General features: G+C 48.5%; 1 protein-coding gene across 1 annotated transcript in view; it reads right to left on the bottom strand.

The window, feature by feature from the left end:
* CACNA1F (calcium voltage-gated channel subunit alpha1 F) overlaps positions 1-14818 on the bottom strand; it is a 323883-nt gene that overhangs the window by 73974 nt on the left and 235091 nt on the right. Inside the window, exons 32-34 of the mRNA XM_078664279.1 lie at positions 11757-11822; positions 1590-1681; positions 635-794 (exon numbers count right to left, since the gene is read on the bottom strand). Of these exons, the coding sequence (XP_078520405.1) occupies positions 635-794; positions 1590-1681; positions 11757-11822 (318 nt within the window). The remainder of the gene's footprint in view (positions 1-634; positions 795-1589; positions 1682-11756; positions 11823-14818) is intronic.

The following is a 14818-nucleotide window of genomic DNA, read 5'->3' as shown; positions in this document are numbered from 1 at the left end:
ATCTGAAGAACTGATTGCTCGTGGTATTCCGCTTACTGGAAATATAGATCAAAACAACTATCATACTGAGAGTCATATCGTCAGGGCTTATCATAAGGACGTTTATGGTACGGTCAGTGCTGGTCACAGACATCATAACCTACCAGGTTTCCTCGATCTTACAAACACGGAGCTATAATGTATGACTCCTCCTCTTGACATTTTACCTTCAACTGGGTTTGTTTACAGGCGGGTCCAGAAGTTCCTACACCCTCGGACTCCTCGGCATCTAGACTCCTGGGTGGTGGTTGCAGCAGTACCTTGCCTAGCACGATATGCTTTAGTAGTAGAAATGCAGCAACTCCTTTCTTATACATCAGTTTCGGGAGGGCTTTTGAGGATATATCATTTAAGGAGTGGCTTCAACATTGTCACCAGCCGAGGAGTCTAGGAATATTGTTATTTTATCACTAGCGATGTCCTAAGGGAAGGGTCAGTGAGACCTCAAGGCCCTCCACGCTAGCGATGCCCTCAGGGACGGGGCCAGTGAGACCTCAGAGCCCTCCACGCTAGCGATGCCCTCAGGGAAGGGGCCCGTGAGACCTCAGAGCCCTCCACTCTAGCGATGCCCTCAAAAGCTGATGCCCAGACTCACCAGGAAGGCGCAGAGCATGAAGAAGCTGATGAAATAAACAATGGCAAAGTTGCTTCCACAGGTGAACTCCTCCCCCGGCGCGTAGTCCGACTCGGGGTCGCAGCGCTTCCCAGGGAGGCTCGCCAGCATGATCTCCTGCCACGCCTCACCTGTGGCACACCTGGGGGCAGAGGACAAGAAGGTCACAATTACCATCTGAGCAGGCAGCTGAGTAGGCTAAACCCATCCACACTCCCCTAAGACACAAAGCAGACCTGAGGGAAGGGGCGATAGGTTTACCCTAAGACACACAGCAGACCTGAGGGAAGAGGCAATAGGTTTACCCTAAGACACAAAGCAGACCTGAGGGAAGGGGCGATAGGTTTACCCTAAGACACAAAGCAGACCTGAGGGAAGGGGCGATAGGTTTACCCTAAGACACACAGCAGACCTGAGGGAAGAGGCAATAGGTTTACCCTAAGACACAAAGCAGACCTGAGGGAAGGGGCGATAGGTTTACCCTAAGACACAAAGCAGACCTGAGGGAAGGGGCGATAGGTTTACCCTAAGACACAAAGCAGACCTGAGGGAAGGGGCGATAGGTTTACCCTAAGACACAAAGCAGACCTGCGGGAAGGGGCGATAGGTTTACCGTACGACACAAAGCAGACCTGAGGGAAAGGGTGATAGGTGTAACCTAAGACACATAGCAGGCCTGAGGGAAGGGGCAATAGATTTACCCTAAGACACAAAGCAGAGCTGAGGGAAGGGGCGATAGGTGTACCGTACGCAGGTATAATAGGCCTGAGGGAAGGGGTGATAGGTGTACCCTAAGACACATAGCAGGCCTGAGGGAAGGGGGGGGTATGTGTACCGAACGCAGGCATGGTAGGCCTGAGAGAAGGGCTGTACGCAGGTATGGTAGGTCTCAGGGAAGGGCAATAGGTGTCCACTAAGCAGGTAGAGCAGCACACACCTGAAGAGCAGCAGCACAGCCTGTGGAAAGGTCTGGAAGTTATTGTTCCGGCTGATCTGGGTTCCATCTTGCATGGCGATCTTGCCAAACGTCTGGAAAAGAGCAATCATTGTCATCCAGTGAGCCAAATAACTATGTGTGTGTCACGAAATGCAACAAGGAACATGATTAATTAACACACAAGTCTGGGTGTTAGTACACCACTCAAGAATGCATGCAGCTATGACATGCAAGCTCCAAACAATCAACACAGCAGGTCTTTGCAGACAGCAAATCTCAGCACACAGAACGGTTTGCAAATATGCAACAGGTTATTTGCAGACTAGGGGGACTGTGGGAAGGTGCGTCTCATGGCTACTATAACCGCAAAGTTCATTATTCAATATAAATCTTTATCTGGGTAGATGCAGCTCGGTGTATCAGCACATCAGAAGAAAGACTGGGCATGAGAAGGGCCGCCCTGGGTGGACTCTTTCAGCTGAGGCCCCTTTCATTCCAGCTGTGCTTGAAGGTCTTGTAGGGTGAGATGGTCACATCATGGCTGAGATGGTCAAACCATGGCTGAGAGGGCCACAGCATGTCTCAAGGACGAGATTAGGACTGTGAGCACGCAGCGTGGACTCACCGTGATGTCATTCCTGTGTGCAGAGTATCATATCTCCACAAAAGGGGAACAAAGTGAATATCACTCAGTGGAAGACGGTATAGGGCGAGAGTCTGCCAGGCCTCACAGGTTCCATTCCCATCCACACACACCAGTGGTGCCATCATAGACAGCAGATCACCAGCTGTGTCTGTGTGTGAGCGCCTAGCATGAGAACCGCCTCCACCTGTTTCACATCCAGGGACTGTCCAGTCGCAGGCGCAATCCTGTCAGCCTTGAGCACATTATTGTGCCTCCTCTCTTTCACATCACCATCTGATACAAGTCACGGCGCGCACTCTCAGGAACAGCACCGTCCAGCATGTCTTGATAAGCGCAGCTTCAGACAGAGCACCATCTAGTGTGTGTCGCTGTAGAACAAGTTACTTACCTTTAGTAACGACTGATCTGATAGAGATTCCATCATATTGTTCACCTGATAGAGACTTCTAGCCACAGATTCCTTATCTTAAAATAATCCCCAGGTGTCAGACTGGATACCGAAGATTTTCGAGCAGTACCCCTGTGCGCCGGTAGGTGGCCTAGCTCCTCTCTGCGTGTCATAGTTGGCGTCGTCCGTGCCAGAAGTGACATGCATGAAACTTGTATAGGCGCCACCTAGGTGCACTGACGTCAGTTACTTTCGAGACTTTCCACGCCAGGAGCACGTAGCCATGGTGAGCCCTGACCACTGGGGTGACAAACTAAGTCCCTTAAGAGGATGATCTCTATACAGTAATCGGTTCGTAGAGCAGGGAGAATGGGCAGGAATCTGCGACTAGATAGAATCTCTACCAGATAAGGTGTTACCAAAGATAAGTAACTTGTTCATCTGATAGAGACTTCTAGCCACAGATTCCTGACCTTAGAAGAGATAGCCAAGCAATACCTCCCTGGAGGTGGGATTGAGAAAGCAATTAGATCAGAAAGTCCTGCAGGACTGAACAGGAGAAGTGCTCGTCACAACAGACCTGACTGTCCAGGCAGCAGTGCTTGTTGAATGAGTGCAGTGAGGACCCGGTTGCCGCCTGCAGATGTCCATGACTGAGACACGGCGTGGTCACAGCCTTCCCTCTGGGGGAGTGAGCCCACAAGCCCCCAGGGGGTTGCTTCAGTGCGTAGCAGATTTTAATGCATAGGATAATCCATCATGAGATGGTCCTTTTCTGTACCGACTTCTATCTTTATTACTCCCACATAGCCTACGAAGTGTTGATCGTCCACCCGGAATTCTTTTGTGCGGTCAAGGTAGAACGACAACGCTCTAAAATTGAATTCATACTCTTTGGCAATAACCCATCTTTCTGGTCCACTAAGTGGCGGCCATCTGAACTTGGACCTCTCCCGATTCCTAGTGTCAAAGCAAATAAATCCTGGTATAATCTTTGACATAAAACTATCTTTGAATGGCCAGTTCAATCATACAGCCTCCTCATGTTACTTTATTCTAAAAGCTCTAAGGAAGATCATGCTGTATACACCATCGGCTCTGCAAAAAACTGTAATCACAGCACTTTTATGATCAAGACTGGAATACTGCAATTCCCTCTTTATCAGTATCCACTAAAGAGGTTTAAGAAATCTGCAGGTTCATCAGAATACAGCTGCCCAACGTCTCCTAGGCATCCCAAGACACAAGTCGGCAACCCAGAGCCTTATCCACCTACATTGGTTACCAGTCGAAAAACATATTAAATTCAAAGCTGTTGTGTGTCGATTTAGATACCGTATATAGGTTTCCCGATGTATGACCTTACTAGCAGCCCGTCCCGACCTTGTCCGGGAGCAATCAGGCTTAAGGGCCTCCGCCCGCCCCGGCCCCCGCCTGCCCCGACATTGTCCGTGGGTCCCCCGGAGTAGCAGCCCGTCCCGACCTTGGCTTCAGGGCCCCCGCCCACCCCTACATTGTCCGTGGGTTCCCCGGAGCCTTACCTCATCCGCCGCACCTCCCCGCGCTCCTGAGTTCACCGGTCCGCCGCTAGCAATCAGGCTTCAGGGCCCCCGCCTGCCCCGACATTGTCCGTGGGTCCCCCGGAGTAGCAGCCCGTCCCGACCTTGGCTTCAGGGCCCCCGCTCGCACAGACATTTTCCGTGGGTCCCCCGGAGCCTTACCTCATCCGCCGCACCTCCCCGCGTTCCTGAGTTCACCGGTCCGCCGCTCCTCGCCGCTCCTCCCCGCCTGTCCGCCGCTCCTCCCAGCCTGCCCGCAGTTCCTCACTGCTCCTCCCCGCCTGTCCGCCGCTCCTCCCCGCGCTCATGTCCGCCGCTCCTCCTCGCGTTCCTGGGCGCCGCTCCTCCCCGCGCTCCTGATGTCAGCACGCACGTCCCGGCCGGCGCTATTTCCATGGGACGACTTTTTTTTTTCTCGTAAATTTTTAAAATAACTTATATTTTTTTAATTTATATAGCCTATGTCCATCTGCACACCCAGACAATTACAACGATGTATCGGGTGTGTGGATTGGCGCTGTGGTTCCCGAGTTTACCCGCCTCAAAGGTTCAAAGTTCTTCCTTTATAATAGTAGTATAGATATAGACACAATTCCCACTGCCATATTTAGGCATAGAAATCCTACCCTTATTTAGGCATTATCCATACAAACCAAATACAGGCATGGCCACCTACATCCGTCCAGCCACGTCACAACGAGTTCTTGGAAAACCAGACTCTTGAGCCTTTAGGACTTCCCATGGTTGGATTATTGATTTTTCTAAGAACTCATTTAATATGCATGAAAAACTATTCCTTAGGGGCTCATTCATGACGTTCTTCTGCCCGACTTTTACGGCAGTACTGGAATTCCTAAACACCTTCAAGGTATACATATACCTTCACTTACCATTGCAAACCACGGTTTGGCTGCCTACTTGCACAACGCGGCTCGCCACGGTAAGTTCGGAAGGAAGTCGAGTCCCCGCCTGATGCACTGACCAGACGCTGTCATCCTCCTCCCAGAGAATCCAGCTCCAGTGTTTCTGACTCCCCTTGCGGGGTGTTAGAGATCGAGACTCGGAAAGAGATTCCAACCTCACTCATTCTAAGGTATGGAGCGGACTAGAACCTAGAGGGACTTTTGGCAAATCTTGGCAACACCAATCTATACTATAGCCCAACTAGACTATAGACAAACAGCACCTACTCCTTACCTCGTACTACACTTAGGTTAGGTACACTGGGGTAGAACTAGCTAGAAACATCAGATGAGTATTCACATTTTAGCTTGTGTTATTTATGTATGTATTTTTATGAATATCTGTCATAGCTACAAACCATGCTATTGCAGTATTATTTTATCTTACTGCCAACGCTGTACGTATTATACTTCACATTCTGTCTTACGATAGTACCAGTTCATATCTCTTGCACGAGAAATAAGACTGTTCAATAAACCCTTTTTATTGAAACGCCCGTCTATCTATTTCTGTGTAACTCTGTAGAAACAAAGCATGCACGATTGACTGAATGAAACTATTATCTATTGTTTCCAGGATTCTGAGATTATTCCGATTCTAAGGGAAACAAAGTTGAAATGTTTATGCGGTTGTCAGAAACTAATCCTTTCTTGTTGATTAGAGAAGTTTCTAGTGACCTCTGAGTTAGCTGGCAGACACAAGTATTTAAGTTTAATGTACTCGATAGAGACATACTGACCTCAGTCTTATGTCAAAACTATAGTGCATATTATTCCAATGCGCAGAGCCTCTCAGGGATATAGGAACTGCACTACAAAGCCCTGTGCATTGTTTTTAAATACTTACACTGCCTTGGCCCAGCTCAACTTTCTTAATCTTTCCTTCCCTATGTCCCATCCAGATCTCTTCACTCTTCATCTAGTGGCAACCTGGTCGTCCCCAAGGTCAAATTTGTCCGATGCCGTGAGAAAAGTTTCATCTTCAGCACTTCCAGGTTGTGGAATTCCTTACCATCTATGGTTGAAAGCAATCAGAACCGCAGGGATTTCAAATAAAGTTTAAAAACCTGGCTGTTTATCAGCAAAGGCTCTGAGGGTCTCACCGTTCTCTGTGGTTACTCTAGTAGGTAGCGCTTAGACACCTCTGGGTATTAGCCATGCTTAATAAATACTATTTTCATTTCATTTAATTTCTTTTTGGGTCCAGACGGTGGAGTCTCCCCTCCTCTTTGGAGGGATAATGCAGAGCAAAGAAGGGAGGCAGGGTGATGTTCTGGCCCCCACGTGGAAAGGGGTTCAACCTTTGAAGTGAAGGTGGCACATGTCCGGGAAACTAGCTTGTCCGGATAAAAGGGGGCATAAGGAGGGCGCGCAGAGAGCGACTGCAGTTTGCTGACCCTACTGGTCGATGTTGTGGCTACTAAAAGGGTAGTTTTTATAGCCAAGAGCCTCAGAGGACAATTGAGCAGAGGTTCGAATGCTACTCACGTGAGAAAGGCAAGGACCAGACTGAGGTCCCGCTGAGGCATGACGAAGGGCGCAGGTGGAAACATACATTGAAAGCCTTTAAGGAACATGGCCACAACAGGTGACTTAAAGAGGTAAAGTTGATCTGCCTACAGCAACAATCCCAATATGACAGAAAGGTGACCCTTGACTGTGTCCAGAGCAGAGCCCTGTTGGGCCAAGGGCAATGTGAACAAGAGAACTTTTGATAAAGGGGCAGAAAGGGGATCACCATTGTGGGAACCACATCTTGACACAAACTTGTCCCAGTGGCAGGCGCATAAGCCTGGGTAGCAGAATAACATTACTGACGTCGCAAGGAAGGTCAAAAGCTGTCAACTGTTGCCACTCAATCTCCACGCATGAAGGAGGGCGCACAGGTCCAGGTGCAGAACCCTCCACTGTTGCTGCGACAGATGATCCTCTCGGAGAGGCACAATGATCGGAGGGCCAACAGCCATGCTCAACAGCTCGGGATACCAGACTCTCCGTGCCCAACCTGGAGCCATGAGAATGACTTGAGCCCGGTTGTTCCTGATTTTCTTGAGAACTCTCAGCCACTTAGGGGCGTTGGCTGCGCCGTTGGCATTGTAGTGGGTGTTGAGGAAGGTTTCGGTCTTGCCAACGACTCTGTTCCAGATGCAGCAAGGGATGCGTGGGCCCGACTGGTACAGATAGTGGACCTGCCGGCATGGATGCAGTAGGGGCCCCTCCCAAGCCCATGGGGCCCAAAGGCACTGCAGAGGGGCAGGGCTGCCTAAATATGAGGCGCATTGCCTCATAAAACTCTTTGATCTGGGCGGGGGTCGCTCCAGCTCAGGAACAATTGGGGAACTGAGAGGCGGAACCGGGTTCAAGTTCCACCATTTTGTGGGGCCTGGAGTGCCAATGTTCCCACATCTCGTCAGAAGACTTTGACGGAAGAATCAAAGTCGAAGACCTCTTCAACGTCTCTGACTTTTTATGCTTGTGGGACTTCTCCGACGACTGGGAATGTGACAACGAGCATCGGGAAGGACTCTGTGAACGGTCCTGGGATCTTTTGTGTGAACGGAACCTAGAGTGTCGGAGGGTCGACCAACATCGGGCAGCGAGCACCTTGAGGGACTACTCCCTCTACGCCTTGGGATGCATGGCGTGGCAGTCCTCGCAACCCCTGGATTCGTGGTCCCACTGCAAGCACCACAAACACAACAAGTGGGGATCTGTCAACAACATTTGCCTGCGACAGGCCCAACATGGTTTGAAAGCAGCCATTTTCTTGCGTGGTGGACCTTCACACCAGGAGAAAAATCTCAAAAAAGGTTGACAAAACATCGAAAAAAGCCAGTCAAAAAGTGACTGGGGGTAGCTCAGACCGGTTCAATGCTATCCGGCGCAGAAGGAAAAGAACTTAAGTCAGTGCACCAAGGTGGGGCCTATATAGGTACCGCACACGTCACTTCTGGTGCCGACCATGCCGCCGGGCAGAGCCAAATGGCGTCACCTACTGGTGTGCTGGGGTACTGCTTGAAAATCTTCTGGGTTCAGTCTGAAGCATGGGGATTATTCTAAGGTAAGAGATCTGCAGCTTGAAGTCTCTATTGTATCACATTCTCACAGACAGCGCCATAAAGTATGGGGCCAAGAGCACACTCTCGTTCACAGCACCAACTACAGTCAGACACAAAACCTTCTACTGTGTGTCGCTGAGCACTGAGAAACAGCACAATCTCATTCTGGCTTCTTTCTGAGTCAATAAGCATGGAGGGCATCATTTAGAGATGGTGAGAAGTGACGAAACAATGTGCTGGGTGGAAATATTACATTTGTAATGTATTTTACAATGCAACAATACATTGCGCCACAGCAACAGCTTTTGGAGTTAACTCTGTACCCATAAATGTATAAGAACTTGCAGAAGCACTGTATCCACACATTACTCTTGTTTACGGCTCCATGTGCAGTAAAACCCCACAATACCCTAAATCTCAACCCGACGCACATTACAGCGATATCGTCCCATCAAAAATCAATGCAAAATTATCGTTGCATTTTTCGAACAAGGGATCTTTCCAGACTTCCTAAAATGCAAATACATAATGACGCTACTAAAGAAATCAAACCTCAAGCTGCGGGTTTTGTCCAACTCCTAATCTCCTGTGGTTGGGTAAAACAACAGAAATACGTGTTTGAGTCCAACTATCCAACGGCATCAATGCTGGGAACCCCTTGGGCTCTCGCCAGTCCGGCCTCTAAGTGGGACGCAGCATTGAAACTGCCGACTATGAACAGTAGACGATGTTCATCGATGCTGCGAGGGGGTGACTCCCACCTCCTGGTAGATCTCAAAGCAAAGCTTGGCACAATCAATGGTAATCACCTCCTCTCCGTGCCTGAACGATGATTCTGGATCGTTGATGGTAGTTTCTTTCGAGGCTGTCCACGCGTCCAGAGGCAGAGGCCCAGGAGCGCATTGGTTGTGACCAGTGTGCAGATTCTTAGACTTGGGATCTAGATAGAGTCCAATCACAGACTGGGATGGACGGGAGGGTCGGTGAGGAATCTGTGGAGAGATAGAGTTTCTACCAGAAGGAGCATTACCGAAGGTAAGTAACTTTTTCTTCTGCTAGAGACGTCTAGCTGCAGATTCTTCACCTGTTGAATAGATACCAAAAGCAGTACATGTTTGGAGGTCGGTCTGTGAATGGACTCAAATCAGGAAGTCCAGCAGGACCGAGAAGACAAAATGCCCCTCTGCAAACCTGACTGTCCAGACAATAATGCTTTGTGTACATATGGAGGGACCCCCATGTAGCCAGCCGCATGACGGATGTCTAGGATAGGGACTCTGGGTGCTAACACAGTGTCAGCAGCTCTGGCCCAAGTAGAATGAGCATGTAGTCCTTACGAGCCGGCTTTTATGCAGAGCATGATCCAGGGGGAGATGGCCCTCTTCTGCACTGCTGTGCCTTTTTCACTTCAGAGAACTGCACGAGGTGCTGATTGTCCACATGGCGTTCTTGGTAAAATCTATGTAAAAGCTAAGCGCTCATTTGGTGTCCAAGCGATGGAGCTCAGAACACCAGCAGGGTGATAGCTTGACCGATGTGGAGTGGCGTCACAGCTTTTGGTAGAAATGATGCTTGCGTCTGCAGAACAGGTTTGTCTGGGAAGAAGGTAGTGTTAGGTGGATTGACACAAAGAGCTTGAAGCTCACTCACCGTGTCAAGGTGATGGCAATAAGGAACACAGTCTAAATTTTAAGGAACTGTAAGGGAACGCTGTGAAGCGACTTAAACGGAGTGCACATCAGATAAGTAAGGACTGGATGAAGGTCCCTTTGGGGCATTACAAAGGGAGAAGAGGAAACATATGTTGTAGCCCATTCAAATATCACATCACAACCGGTGACTTGAGAGAGGGCTGATTTGACAAATGTAAGAAGGCTCAAAGGGTAAAAAAATAACCCTTAACTGCATCCAAAGCAAAGCCTTCCCAGGCAAAAAACAAAACAAACAAAAGAACATCAGATAACGTGGCCTGGACGTGGGTCAATCTAGCGTGTGCCTCACAAAACCACAAATTAGTCCTAACAACAGGCGTATACAATTTTCGTTGAGGGATGCCTGACTGACAAGATGACATCAACCACCTTCAGAGGAAGATCGAAGGTGTTCAGCTGTCGCCGCTCAATCTCCAAGCATGAAAGCAGCGATTGTGAAGGCCGAGGTGCAGAACTCTGCCCTGTTGCTGGGACAGCGGGTCCTCCCTGAGGGGCAGCATGATCAGAGGACAGATGTTCAAGCCCAGGAATTCTGGATACCTTACACTCCGTCCCCAATCCGGAGCCACTGGGATAACTTGAGCCTGGTCAGTCCTGAGCTTCTTGAGAACTGGGGGCAGGAGAGCTTTCAGCGGGAGGCATCCAGGAGTCCCGAGGTCCACTCGAGAAAGACGTGTCTCTGAGTGAGAGACACCTTGGAAACTCAAACATGCAGAAGCGCTGAAATTGTGTGTTCTCATAGGTGTCGAATAGATCGACCCAAGGTTCTCCTCATTCATGGAAGAGACCTTGTGCCACCTCCAGATGGTAATTGCCACCTGTGCTTGGCGATGTAAAGCTTTGCCTCGCGGTCCCGGATAGCTTTCTGGTTCATTGACGTGCAGTTGCTGCAGACTTTGGTGCCATGACTCGATCCCAGGCACCACAGGCACACCTGGCGGAGATCTCTCACAGACACTTGTTTGTGACAGTCCTTACAGAGCTTAAAACCTGTTGTTTTGGAGGTGACATTAAATGTGTCTGAGAGATATGAAGGGACCTCCAGATCGGTCTGCCGAATGTCTTCATTTCTAGTTTTGGAGGAATTTTTATCTCTACCGTTAACTGCCCTGATGAACGTGAGGGCCCTACTCCCTATAGTTGATTGACAGATGAGGTTGAGTCCGCCCTGGTAGTACCATCTTACCAGGGTGGGGTGAGGAAGAGTAGGATGGAGCATACACATTACGTGGGCAAGGCTTACTTACCCAGAACTACTGGATCTGGTCTTTCACCCTAGGGGTAGTTAATAGCGCCTTATAGCCTGCCGTAGAGGGCTATACCGGCTATTAAAGGACCTCTCCAGCAAAGGGAGAGGGACTTTATTAGCCAGTATAGCCTCCGCTACGAAGGGCAATAAGGCTATTAGAACAGTCTGCCACTAGAGGGCAGAATGTTCTAACAAAACAAACAAAGCCTTATGGGAGCGTGAGGGGATTGGAATCCCCTCAGGCTCCCGAAGCCTTTGTTTACAGCCAGAGCTGGAGCTGTGAACAAAGAAACATTGGAATGTTGGAGCTCCGGGCTTCTACCAGCCATTATAAGCCCGGGCCTACTGCATTGTTTTTAATGAAGCTCCCAACATTCTAATGTTCTAATACGGGATATAATGTTCTTTCGCACTCCCCTTTGGTGCACCGTACTCATTGCGGTTAGACAGCGGAGAGTGGTTCTAAGTGCCTGTGACCTGTAGCATCATGGGAGCTATGACCCACAGGGAACACGCACACCGGCACCCACAGCAAACATCCCCGGCACTCGCAACCCTGGGTCCAGTCTCCGCCCTTACAGGTTAGACTTACCTGCATCCCGATGACGGCGTAGATGAAGAATATCATGGCAATGAGAAGAGCGACGTATGGCAGAGCCTGGAGAGAGGAAGAGAGAGAGAGTGTGAGAACGAGGGAGAGAGAAAAACAACGAGGTAATGGAGAGACATGTCAGGAGAGAGAAAAAAGAGGCAGGGGTGGGTGATGGAGAGAGAAAAAGAGAGGGATAGCAAGAGAGCGAAGAACAGGGAGATGAAGAAAGAGGTTATGGAAAGATCATAGGAGAGAGAAGAAAAGGATGGGAGAGAAGAAGAGAGAAAAATAGAGACGGAGAGAGAAAGGGTGAGAAAGGGAAAGAGAGGAAATTGGGGAAGGAGTTTAGGAACGATCAAGAGAACACAAAGAGAAAGGAAAGAGAAGGGTGAGGTAAAGCATCAGAGAGAGATAGATTGGGAGGGAAACAGAGGAGAGAAAGAGACAATGTGAGTGGCACGAGGCGAGAGAGAAATCACAAGCAAAGCATTTATCTATATCAGGGTTTATGAGGGGCAATGTTGAGCCCTGTTTCCTGCTAGTTTGGAGCACACACTGCTGGGAGTGCTTGAAACAAACCAGCAGCTTTTTGGAAGAATAACAAATATTCTACAATCTTGATACAAGTCCTGGTTATAGAACAACAGATAAACCAGCGAGAAGCTGAAACAGAGGGCAGCCTTGGGATTGGATGCTGCTAACACTAGGATCATGTGAAGTGGTTCAACAAATCAGGCAAGAGCATACAATTGTAGGGTGGATCAAAGGAGAGATCCTATTGGTTATGGATCTGTATCCGCTGAGTGGCTCCATCTCTTTCCTAGTTTTGAACTTGCTACGGAGGCTGGCAGTGGTCACTATGTACTCTTGGCTGCTCTGCAGGACAAAGAGGGGTGCACTACCAGCACGGGTAGATCACCCCCAGAGAACGTGCACGCACTACGCTGAAAGACCTGTGGCGTGGTTGATGGGGTTTCAATTACACATAGGTTCGACACGTGAGAGGTTGAGTATAATCGTACCTTGTGTACCTTCATCGTCCATCAGATCCAGTGACATCTCCAGGTACATTTAATACAGGTAACAAGAAGTGGTGAAAATGGTAGGTTTGGCAGTGATCTGGAAAAGAATTGGTCTAACCCTGAATGTATAGGTTTGAGAAGAACTGGACCTGCTAAACGTAGGTCCTGTCGCATATGTACAGATGGAATGTGATGTATGCATGCGAAGGGTACTTGTTTAGCACACGACTACCGATGTTTCTTAGTGCGCTTACATTTGATTAGGGATGGAATTATTGGAGGTCGAAGAACTGTGTCTATAAAGACTCTGTAAGTATTACAGAGGAAGGTTTTCAGGGATTTCTCAAAACTCAGCAACAGGGGCTGATTTCTTAACCGCAGAGGCAGTGAGTGCCAGAGTTTAGCTACAGAGAAAGTAAAGGATTTGTCGCCAAAGGTGACGGTTCGGACTTTTTGTACTTGGAGCAGACATTTGTCCTTAGAAGACAATCGTCTTTATGGGGTGTACCAGGAGAATTGTTTTTCTAAATATTTTGTTTGTTTGAGTAGACAAATTTGGGCTAGTCAAAGTTTTAAAAATAGTTTGTTCATACACAGGACCTATGTCTCGTCTCCTTCTCAGTGTCAACCCTGCTCTCAACGGCGAGCATGTAGGGACTGAATCTTATCTAAATGTCGATGTGCTCAACGTCGACCTTGAATAGCCTCATTTTTGAAGATTTTCTCTCTTTTTACATCTCCTTTTACTGGAATCCTCAGAGGAAGGTGGAAGGAACCTGGTAGAGGACTGCCCGCTCTCCTCGCTCAAACGACGTCCCTTCAGACTACGCCTCTTGCTGTCTGTGTCGCTATTCTTTTCCGTGAAGGCGTATCTTCCCCCTGTCCCTCAGGGTGCGCCTAGAGAAGGCCCTGCGGTGTTGACATCTGTCAAGGATGTGGCTGTCAGGAAGGCGATTGATACATACATCATGAGGGTCTGATTTGGCCTTCTTTCTGCCACAGGAAGGGCATTTGTGAGATGAAGATGGCATTTTATTTGGCTAGAAAAATAATTTTGCTGTAAGACAATGACAGAAAAAAACTGGAAATGTTGAAATCCTATGAGTAAAGGGGATGAGAAAATATTCTGACAGAAATTTTTGAAGGAAAAAAAACAAAAAAGGCTGAGCTCAGTTCTCCATGATTGTCAGCAGGAAAAAATAACTGAAGCAAGCGCCACCTACTGGGCATGATGGGAAACGGGTGGGCTGTGAGCCCTTAAAGGCACAGAGTCTCTTTTCATGTTTACAGACCTGCAGCCTATACGTCTACATTGGCCTCTTCCTTCTTGACCATTTTCCTTTACAAAACGTTTGTGAATGAGATTTATAAGGACAAATAACACAGCTCCTGCTGATTTTCCTGGTCGTTTAATGATATATCAACCCCTTTCTAAGTATAAATTAAAGCAATTGGCCAATATAACCTCATTAACAGGCTGCCAAACATTTTAATAAATTAAGTACTACTCTTGTCTTACTGAAGAAAGGCGAACATCTGCACTTAACCGCATGCGCGCTAGCGGTTTTCCCGCTGTGTGATGCGTTTTTCAAAAACCCGCGGTTCATGGCGAGCTGAGCTGGTCATGAGCGTACGAGAGGCGTAACTCATGAAGAGCTCAGCTCGTCATGAGCGTCGAAGGGGTTAAAAATATATATTGTAAAGTAGTGCTCTGTGGTCCCCGCACGTGGGCGGGACTATTCAGTGCTTATGATTTCAATGGAGATCCCCGGAGAGACAACTACTACCAGGCTCGGATTTCGCGGATTTCAGATTTCTTTTGTTGAGGGCGACTCCTCTGTCATTTGCAACAGCTCTGGCTTCTTTGAAGTGACCAAGATTGCCGGAGAGCAGGACAGCGGTTAGAGGACCTCAAGGAATGCGAGTAGCAGGGCTTCTGCCTCAAGATTGTTATTTCTGAAAACATGAAGCTAATATTTTTGGACAAACAAGTCTAATATTTGTGGAATAGGAAGAAAATCTCTAAGGGCCCAATTCACA

The sequence above is a fragment of the Lissotriton helveticus genome, chromosome 10 (assembly GCF_964261635.1).
Source record: "Lissotriton helveticus chromosome 10, aLisHel1.1, whole genome shotgun sequence".
In the NCBI taxonomy this organism is placed as follows: Eukaryota; Metazoa; Chordata; class Amphibia; order Caudata; family Salamandridae; genus Lissotriton; species Lissotriton helveticus.
The sequence above is the reverse complement of the archived record's forward strand: the minus strand, read 5'-3'. Positions and strand labels throughout refer to the sequence as shown.